Raw genomic sequence first — 10295 nt, 5'->3', positions numbered from 1 at the left:
TTGGGGTAGACGGACTATAAACTAATAAACTAGTACATAAATAGAGAAACAAGAAATTTCACAGCAAACACTAAGAAAAAAAAATGAAGGTCGTGTGATTGACACCGGGAGCTAAGTTGCATGGGATGGGTGGGAAAGATCATCCTTTAGATTTGGATTTCAAGGATAGGAAAAAGTCCAAACGGACCCCAGGCACAGGGAACAGCGAAAATGAAGGCCGATGTAAAATTAAGCTTGGTGTGCTCAAGACATATGAAAAAAAAAAAAATAGAGACCAAGTGATGAGAAATTTCCAAGGACGACAGAAAACTGATCGTCATCTGAGTTACAGTTGCCAGAAATGTTCTCCCAATTCATTTTCGTCCTACTCGAAATACATGCACGATTAATGGCGTGGATTATTTTAATTTCTTTTGCAGAAATAAAGGTGAGGCCGGGCGCGGTGGCTCACGCCTGTAATCCCAGCACTTTGGGAGGCCAGGGGGCAGATCACTTGAGGTCAGGAGTTTGAGACCAGCCTGGCCAACATGGTGAAACCCTGTATCTACTAAAAATACAAAAATTAGCCAGGCATGGTTCGGGCATCTGTAGTCCCAGCTACTCGGGAGGCTGAGACAGGAGAATCACTTGAACCCGAGGGGCGGAGGTTGCAGCGAGCCGAGATCGCGCCATTGCACTCCAGCCTGGGCGACAGAGTGAGACTCCCTCCAGCCCCTCCAAAGCAAAACAAAACAAAACAAATACAAAAAAACAAAAAAGGAAAGAAAGGAGGTCGGTTGTTTTGTTTTTTGCCAGTTTAATTGTAGTACATTGTTTTTTCTGGTTGCCGTAACAGTTCAAGACAGACGGTTCAAGATGTTTTTTGTTTTAACCCACAACACTGGATGTAGGTCAGGCTACTGCACTGTTCCAAAACACCTGTTATTTGACATGAATCCGTTTACTTGCTTTTGTTTCTGACAAAAAAAAAACAAAACTTGGCCCGGCGCGGTGGCTCACACCTGTAATCCCAGCACTTTGGGAGGCCGAGGCGGGCGGATCACGAGGTCAAGAGATCAAGACCATCCTGGCCAACATGGTGAAACCCCCCTCTCTACTAAAAATACAAAAATTAGCCGGGGTGGCGGCTGGCGCCTGTAGTCCCAACTACTCGAGAGGCTGAGGCAGGAGAATTGCTTGAACCCGGGAGGCGGAGGTTGCAGTGAGCCGAGATTGCTGCCACTGCACTCCAGCCTGGGCGACAGAGCGAGACTCCGTCTCAAAAACAACCAAACAAAACACCAAAACTTCTGGTTAATTTAATTGATTCGTCGGATTCAGATGCTGGAAAGTGGGCCTGGGATACAGTAAGCGATCAATAATAACACTGGCCCAACACACAGCTATAAGAAGCGAGGCAAGTACACATTAACACGGTAGCCTGAAGCCCAGGCGAAGTCTCAGCGGAAAGAGCCCCGCAGAGGCTCAGAGGCGTCAGCGGCGTGCGGTTTCCAAGGAAACCGTCCTTCCTAGCCACCCCAGCGGCTCTGGAGGGGTAGAGCGAGAGGCTCCGCCCACGCACCCCCGAGACCAATGACGGAACGGGAGGGTTACGGCGCGTGCGCAGAGGGCTCCAGCGTCCCGGCCCTCCTCCTTTAGCTGTGGGCGGGGCTCGGAGGCTCGTGCGTCCTGCCCTCCCTGTGCGCGCGCCGCCCCAGCATGCCACGGGAGCGCGGTCGGCGGGCCCCTTGGTCCTCAGGCGGCCGTGGCGGGGGTGGCGGCGGTTGGGCCGAGGGAGGCGGCCTCAGTGGCCGAGGTGGCTGGACGCGTAGCAGGTGGAAGGAGGGAGGGAGCCGCAGGCGCAGACCCACTCGCCATGAAGCCCCCCGCAGGTACCGACTACCGCGCTCGCCGGACCCGGGCGTCCCCTGCACCCTCGCTCCTCCCGGGGTCGCGACTTGGGCCTAAGGCTGGAGCGAAGCGACCCCCGAGCCACCGTCGGCCGGGCTGGAGGGGCAGCGGGGGAGGTGGGCGACCCTGCTGTCTCGTTTGCCGAATGAATGAACCAGCTTTTCCAGCGCTTCATTCATTCTGCAAAGTTGATGGCGCTTCCCTTCCGGATGGGTCGGGCCCCGTGGCGGACCCTGAGGAGGCCGTGATTTAAGGACTCCAGTCCCCGTTTTCCCGGAATTCTAGAACCAGAGACAGACGTTCAAAAAGTAAATAAGCAAGAGAGGATCGAAGATAGGGAGGGATCGGTGCTCTGGAGCAGATAAACACGAACGGGGCAGTCCCAGGGACACGTCTTTAGAGAGAGGGTGATCCTGGGGGCTTTTCTGAAGAGGTGAGCGTCGACTTGCTTGATTGGGAGAAGCAGGTGTCCTGCCAGGACCGGGGAAGGAGGCTTCCCGGGAGGAGGGAACGTGTTTGGAGAGCAGAAAGTCACTTTGGCTGGAACATAACGAAGGGACCTTTTAATTTTGTTATTTATTTACTTTGTCGCCCAGGCTGGAGTGCAGTGGTGCGATCACGACTCCCTGCAGCCTCGAACTCTTGGGCTGAAGCAATCCTCCCGCCTCAGCCTCCTGAGTAGCTGGGACTACAGGCCTGCACCGCCACGCTTGGGTAATTTTTGTAGAAACGGGGTTTCGCCATGTTGCCCAGGCTGGTCTTGAAGTCCTGGGTTCAAGCAATCCACCTGCCTCGGCCTCCCAAAGTGCTGGGATTACAGACATGAGCCACTGTACCCAGCCAAGACCCTTTTAATTTAAAGGCAAAGGGGTAATATGACCTGTGTACTGTTTATTTGTTTATTTATTTTTTGAGACAGTCTCTGTCTCCCAGGCTGGGGTGTAGTGGCGCAATCTCTGCTCACACAGGGTCTCTGCAACCTCTGCCTCCCGGGTTCAAGCGATTCTCCTGCCTCAGCCTCCCAAGCAGCTGGGATTTCAGGCGCCCACCACCACACCTGGCTAATTTTTGTATTATTAGTACAGACGGGGTTTCACCATTTTGGCCAGGCTGGTCTCAATCTTCTGACCTCAAGTGATCCGTCTGCTTCGGCCTCCCAAAGTGCTGGGATTACAGGCATGAGCCACCGTGCCCAGGTGCCCAGCCTGGATTTTAGAAAGTCACTCAGGTTGTTGAGGCAATTCCTCACCCCTAACCTTGGCTTTTCTCTTGCCCAGCCACACTCCCCCAGCTCTTTGTCCATTCCATTGCGATGAGGATGATAATCGTAATAATGATAATCAGGGATATTCAGGCCTTGGGAAGGAAGGAATGTTGTCTGCCTTGTTTGCTACTGGATCCTTGGCACAATCAGTAAATATTTACAGGATGAACTGACGTCCACAAGTTTTTCAAATCCTAACTCCTCCAGGAGAATTTTCTGACAATTCCAGTTCCCACTGATCTCCGTCCTTTGAGTCCCTGAAGCTCTTGTTTACCCCACGGTTTAATGTAGATCCACTGTCCCTTTTTTGCAGTTCTAAAATCCTAAATACTCTGTAAACTGAAAGGTTTGCCTTAAGTTCACAGCAGTCATTTGGCCAGAAAAATGACCTCAACTGACCGACTGAGAGCATTTCTTTTTCCCACTTAGCGAATATCATTGATCGTGAGCTGGTGTAATTGTGCTACCTCAGGGGATACTGGGCGATGTGTGGGGACATTTGTGGTTGTCACAGTTGGGGGGCGCTCCTAGTCTGGAGTGGATGGAGGCCAGGGACACTGCTCAGCACCCTGCAGTGCCCGGGACAGCTCCACCCCAGAGAACGATCCGGCCCCGATGGCCACAGTGCAGACAGGGAGAGACCCTGGTGCGTATTCCTGCATCTCACTTCAGAAAGAGTAATTTGATTTAGGAGTGCTGCCCCAGCCTCCCTAGTGATTTGGAATACATGGTACTTGGACGCTATTACTTTTCTACCATGGGGGGAAATTCTGAATGTTAAAACGTCCCCGGCCCCAAGACTTTTTGGACAGGAGAGCATGGTCTGTAATAACAGCTACCTCTTGAAAACTCTGGTGGTATTCAGGATACAAGATGTTTTGCCTTCATTCCTCACTGAATTCTTAGACAGTTCTTGTTCTCTGCACCCTGAATTGTTCCCGTTTTGCAGGTGGGAAGCCTGAGAGTTAACGTTTCTTACCAGAATCCCAGAGCTAGCAAGTGGCAGAGGCGGGGCCCGCACCCGGGCCGTCTGACTTCAGCTTCTGCGTTCCGAGCTAGCTTGTGCCTGCCCCAGCCTTTGTAAAAATGCACATCTGATTGTTAGTGCCACTGTCCCATCCCCTTCCTGTCCCTTTCCAGGGCTCCACCTTGCACTCAGGATTGAAGTTCAAAGCCTTCATTATCATCTACACCAGGAGTTGGCAAACTCCGGCCTGCTTATTTTTTTTGAGACGAGGTTTCACTCTTGTTGCCCAGGCTGGAGTGCAGTGGCGCGATCCTGGCTCACTGCAACCTCCACCTCCCAGGTTCAAGCGGTTCTCCTGCCTCAGCCTCCCAAGCAGCTAGGATTACAGGTGCCTGCCACCACGCCCAGCTAATTTTTGTATTTTTAGTAGAGACAGGGTTTCTCCATGCTGGCCACGCTGGTCTTGACCTCCTGATCCACCCGCCTTGGCCTCCCAGAGTGTTGGGATTACAGGCACAAGCCACGGCACCCGGCCAAGATGGAGTCTTGCTCTGTCCTCCAGGCTAGAGTTCAGTGCTACCTCTGGCTCCTGGGTTCAAGCGATTTTCCTGTCTTGGCCTCCAGAGTAGCTAGGATTACAAGCCCACACCACCACACTCGGCTAATTTTTATATTTTTAGTAGAGATGGGGTTTCACCATGTTGTCCAGGCTGGTCTTGAACTCCTGACCTCAAGTGATCTGCCCGCCTTGGCCTCCCAAAGTGCTGGGATTACAGGTATGAGCCACCATACCTGGCCAGTCCTGCCTATTTTTGTACACCCCTGGAACTGAAGATGATTTTTGGTTGAGACAGAAACCATATGTGGCCCACAAAGCTGAAAATCCTTGGCCCTTTGCAGAACTGTTTGCTGGCCCCCTGGACCCTCTGCAGAACTGTTTATTGGGCCCCTGGACCGTCTGCAGAACTGTTTGCTGGCCCCCTGGACCCTGCACGGTTAGGTGTTTCCAGGTGGTTTTGCCACCTTCTCTGTGCCAAGCCGCACTGACTTCACATAGTCGCCCTTCCCGCAGCTGCTCTCGCTGCCAGGAGCCCCCGCCTGCCATTCTCGTTTTCAGACTCCGTTTACCCGTTTCTCAGAGAGGCCCTGGAGTGAGTGGCTGGGCCACATATGACTCACCCGTAGCACCTGTGGGTCTGGCACGGCCACACACCAGGCTGACTTTCTTGTTGAGTTCATGAATGGAGGCCTGCTTGTTCCCCCCACTGGGTGTGGGGTGTGGAAGAAGCAGGTGGAAGAAGGGACTCCTCCTGGAAACCCCCCCATACCTCACCTTTCCCCTCTGGCATGGCAGGAGTTGAGCAGTGCGTGGGTGGTCCTGGACTTCCCCTTTTGTGGACACCCAGGGGTTTGTACAGGCTGATCTGTGCGTGGTGTCTCCACTCTAGGGCAGGGGGATTTTTTTTTTTTCTTTGAGATGGAGTCTCACTCTGTTGCCCAGGCTGGAGTGCAGTGGTGCTATGTTGGCTCACTGCAACCTCTGCCTCTCGGGTTCAAGTAATTCTCCTGCCTCAGCCTCCTGAGTAGCTGGGATTACAGGCGCACGTGCCACCACGCCCAGCTAATTTTTGTATTTTTGGTAGAGATGGGATTTCACCATATTGTTCAGGCTGGTCTCAAACTCCTGACCTCGTGATCTGCCCGTCTCGGCCTCCCAAAGTGCTGGGATGACAGGCGTGAGCCGCCAAACCCGGCCAGGCAGGGGGATTCTTAACAGCAGCATCCATCTTTATTCCGGGCTGGATCATGCTCTGCTGGGGCTGTCCTGGTCACTGCAAGGTACTAAGCAGGATCCCTGGCCTCCACCCACTCCACGCCAGGAGCATCTGCAGCTGCAACAGCCACAGGTGTCCTAGATGTCACCCAGGGTCCCCTGGATGGGACCGATGGCAGAATTGCCTCCTGCTCTAGAGGACTGGTCAGTCTGTGCTTCCCTACAAGAGCGCTGGACCTCACTCTTCTGGATGAGAAGCGGTTGATCCCTTCCTTTCCCTGTGCCCTCCTCACTTTGACCCTAACTCTGAACCAAAAGCAGACCCGCCCGGCACTGGGTTTTGTTTCTGCGCAGCCTGTGCAGGAGACGTGGCAGACGCGGCATCTCCGTGCTCTGTGGTGAACGACCTGAGATGGGACCTGAGCGCCCAGCAGATAGAGGAGCGCAGCAGGGACCTCATCGAGCAGACCAAGCGCGTGTACGACCAGGTGGGCGCCCAGGCGTTTGAGGACGTGTCCTATGAGAGCACGCTCAAAGCGCTGGCCGACGTGGAGGTCACCTACACAGGTAAGTCCCAGGCAGGGTCTGGGCGTGGGCCGCAGGTGCCGAGGGAGGTGGCATCGCAGGCAGGAGTAGCCCAGCCCATGGAGCTGGTTCAGAACCTGGCGTGAAGTGTCACTGGCACCCTGCCCCTGAGCACAGGGCAGCGCCACCTACTCCCAGGCTGGTCGTGGTGGCTACATCAGATGGCTGGGCAGAGGCATCTGGCAGGTGCTGGTCACTGGAGGTGTCGGAGAGAGGTGGTTCCGCCCGTGCTCCGCTCTGCTTCACAGCCTCATCCATTCAAAGGACTCCCTGGTTGTGTGATCTGAGAGCCGGAGATGAGAAAATGTATCTAAACAGCACGCCTCTCCAGCCTCTCCCAGAGCCAGCAGCCTTGAACCCTGACCCCGTCTGGCCTCTTTCCCTGGCCCAGGAAGGTGGGCGTTTGTTTCCCTCTGAATGACTGAACTTGGCCCCTTTGGCTTCTGCCTCTGCGCCCTCTGGCGGGGGTGACCTCGTGACCTTGGGCATCCTTCTCGCCCTCAGCCTGACCCTCCTCCTCTCCTTGGGGTCCCTGTGCTCACGGTGAGGAGTGAGGTGCCTGGTGACATGGGTTAGGGACACTGTTTCCCGAGCTCTGCCTAAGGCTGACGGTGTACCTGCCTGACCAAGAGACCCAGAGAGTCTCCACAGGGAGCTCTGAGTGAGGGAACTGCCCCCCTTCCATCTAGGGGAAGGCCTTTTTGCTGGGAACCATCGAGAATCCTTGAGTTCAAGCCCAGGGCTTCTCTCGTGTTCCCAAGGCATCCCCTGAAAGGGTTGGCTTCCGTGGCCCGTGCCGTGCGGCCTCCAGAGGGTTTGCTGTCTGGGCAGGGGGCTGGAGGGAGGGCTGAAGCTCCACAAGCATCCCGGGCCTGCAGCCCCTGCAGCCCCCGCTTGGAATCCTGACCCTCTTCCCACTCCCTCTGGCTTCCGACAAGTGACTTAGAGCCCAGCATGACCTCGGTTTCCCCTCCTCGGCCACGTGGTGGCCCCTTGTCCCTCCCGCAGGAGTCTCATGAGGCTCAGGTGATACCAGTTCCCTCTTATGGCGCCCAGCGGTGCCAGGCATCATTTCCCCCGCCCGTGCCCTGCCTTCCCCTCCTGTGGCCTTTCCTCTCCTCCTTCACATGGTGGCGAGACCAGCGTTAAAGGAAACTGAAATTGGCCCCGGTGCTCCCCTCGGCCCCTTTCCGCTGCCCTCAGGGTGACGCCCAGCACCCTGGATGTGGTCTTCAGCGCCCTGCACTGTCTGTGCCTGGACAGGCAGTCTCCTCGTGCCTGGCACCCTCCCCAAGCCGGGGCCTCTCCAGCCAGCCCCTCGCACCCCTCGCCCTGTGCTCTTCTGAATGCCCGGCTTCTCTCTGATCACAGATGAAGTCCGCTTCACCCAGGAGCCCTTCCTCCTCCTCCTGTCCCCATGCCAGCTGCCTGGATTAGCCCCTGCACGGCACTGACACTGTCGTCCCTGCAGTCACTTGTCTAATCAGTCGCCCGTAAATCCCGAGAGGACAGAGCGGATTTTCTTTCTCTCTTCAGCCCCAGCGCCAGGCCTGGCACAGAGCCCCCACTACGGGCTTTTTTGTTGTTTTTTTGAGACAGGGTCTTGCTGTGTCACCCAGGCTGCCGGAGTGCAGAGGTGGGATCATGGCTCACTGCAGCCTCCATCTCCCAGGCTCGAGCCAAATTTAATTTTTAGGAGAGATGAGGTCTTGCTGTATTGCCCAGGCTGGTCTAGAACTCCTGAGCTCAAGCTTCCTGTCTGCCTTGGCCTCCAAAAGTGTGGGGATTATAGGCATGAGCCACCGTGCCCAGCCCCCCAACCCACCTAAACACACGGAGCCTCCTCCAGTTACGCGGAGCCTTCTCCAAACGCGCGGAGCCTCCTCCCGTTAAATATACCGAGGCCTGGGGACATTTCTGTTGGCACAGAATTGAGGTAGTGACCAGACTGCAATTTGAATTCAGGTCTTTCTGCTGCAAAGTATATGCTTTTTTATAAAATATAATTTTCAATTTTTGTATTACTAATTTATAAAAATATAGTTTCATACTTTTTCTACCTATTATGAATACATTCATAATATTTTATCAAATCCCTATTATATTCTAGGCTGTATATAATTTAGCCTTCAGCTATGTTTTCTCTACTTTTTTCTTAATAATGTAAAACTGTTATACATAACATATTTTAATGAAATCTTATTTTCAACTGTTAAAAAAATATTTATTATTATTAGGGGGTTTTTTTGTTTGCTTTTTGTTTTTTTAGAATGAGTCTCGCTCTGTCACCCAGGTTGGAGTGCATGGCGCTGTCATGGCTCACTGCAGCCTCAACCTCCCAGGCTCAAGCGATCCTCCTGCCTCAGCCTTCTAAGTAGCTGAGGGCACAAGTGTGTGACACCGTGCCTGGCTAATTTGTTTTTTTAAACTGCTCCATTGAGATATAATTTGCATAACATACAGTTCACCCATTTAAACCACACACTTCAGGCTGGGCGGCGGCTCACACCTGTCATCCCAGCACTTTGGGAGGCCGAGGTGGGCAGATGACTTGAGCTCAGGAGTTTGAGACCAGCCTGACCAACATGGAGAAACCCTGTCTCTACTAAAAATACAAAATTAGCTGGGCGTGGTGGCGTATGCCTGTAATTTCAACTACTCAGGAGGCTGAGGCAGGAGAATCACTTGAACCCGGGAGGTGGAGGTTGCAGTGAGCCGAGATCACACCACTGCACTCCAGCCTGGGCAACAGCAGTGAAACTCCGTCTCAAACAAACAAACAAGAAAAAAACACACACTTCAATGGTTTTTAATAAATTTGCAGCATTGTTCAGCTGTCACCATTCTTTCATTTTAGAGCATTTTCATAACCCCAGAGAGAAACTTTATACCCTTCAGTGGTCACGCTCCATCTCCCCTGCTCCCAGCCCCGGCACCCATGCGTCCCCTCCTGTCTCTGTGGATGGGCCTATCCTGTATATTTCATAGAAATGGCACCACACAGCCAGGCGCAGTGGTTCATGCCAGTAATCCTCGCACACTGGGAGGCCAAGGCAGATGGATCATGATGTCAGGAGTTCAAGACCAGCCTGGCCAACATAGTGAAACTCCGTCTCTACTAAAAATACAAAAATTAGCCGGGCATGGTGGCGTACGCCTGTAGTCCCAGCTACTCGGGAGGCCGAGGCAGGAGAATCACTTGAACCCAGGAGTTGAAGGTTGCAGTGAGCCGAGATTGCACCATTGCACTCCAGCTTGGGCAACAGAGTGACACTTCGTCTGAAAAAAAAAAAAAATGGCATCACACACTGTGTGACCTTTTGTGTCTGGCTTCTTTCTCTGCATGTGGCATCCTTGGGCTGCATCCACACCGCAGCCTGTTCCAGAGTCTCATTCCTTTTCATGGCTGAGTCGTGTTCCACTGGGCGGGGGCCACATCTTGTCCGTCCAGTCACTCGTGGATGGACCTTTTGGCAATTGGGAATCGCCCTGCTGCTGTGAGTGCACGTGTGCAGATTCCTGTGTGGATGTGTGTTCATGTCTCCTGGCTGGATGCCTGGCACTGGAGTCTTAGGGGTCATGGGATGACTCCATTTTAAAGCTTTTTTTTTTTATTTTTTGAGATGGAGCCTCACTCTGTCGCCCAGGCTGGAGTGCAGTGGTGCCATTTCAACTCACTGCAACCTCCGCCTCCCGGGTTCAAGCTATTCTCCCACCTCAGCCTCCCAAGTAGTTGGAATTACAGGCACGTGCCATCACGCCTGGCTAATTTTTGTATTTTTAGTAGAGACGGGGTTTCACCTTGTTGGCCAGGC

The 10295-nt window shown here is 53.7% G+C and overlaps 1 protein-coding gene across 1 annotated transcript in view; it reads left to right on the top strand.

Moving 5' to 3' along the window:
• The first annotated feature begins 1662 nt into the window (after nt 1-1662).
• The window catches only part of THOP1 (thimet oligopeptidase 1), a 29776-nt gene continuing 21143 nt past the window's right edge, over nt 1663-10295 (top strand). The window contains exons 1-2 of the mRNA XM_030795854.1: nt 1663-1871; nt 6250-6462. Of these exons, the coding sequence (XP_030651714.1) occupies nt 1856-1871; nt 6250-6462 (229 nt within the window). The 5' untranslated portion in view covers nt 1663-1855. The remainder of the gene's footprint in view (nt 1872-6249; nt 6463-10295) is intronic.

Source organism: Nomascus leucogenys, chromosome 17, assembly GCF_006542625.1.
Source record: "Nomascus leucogenys isolate Asia chromosome 17, Asia_NLE_v1, whole genome shotgun sequence".
Classification (NCBI taxonomy): Eukaryota; Metazoa; Chordata; class Mammalia; order Primates; family Hylobatidae; genus Nomascus; species Nomascus leucogenys.
This window is presented reverse-complemented; position numbering and strand designations above follow the sequence as displayed.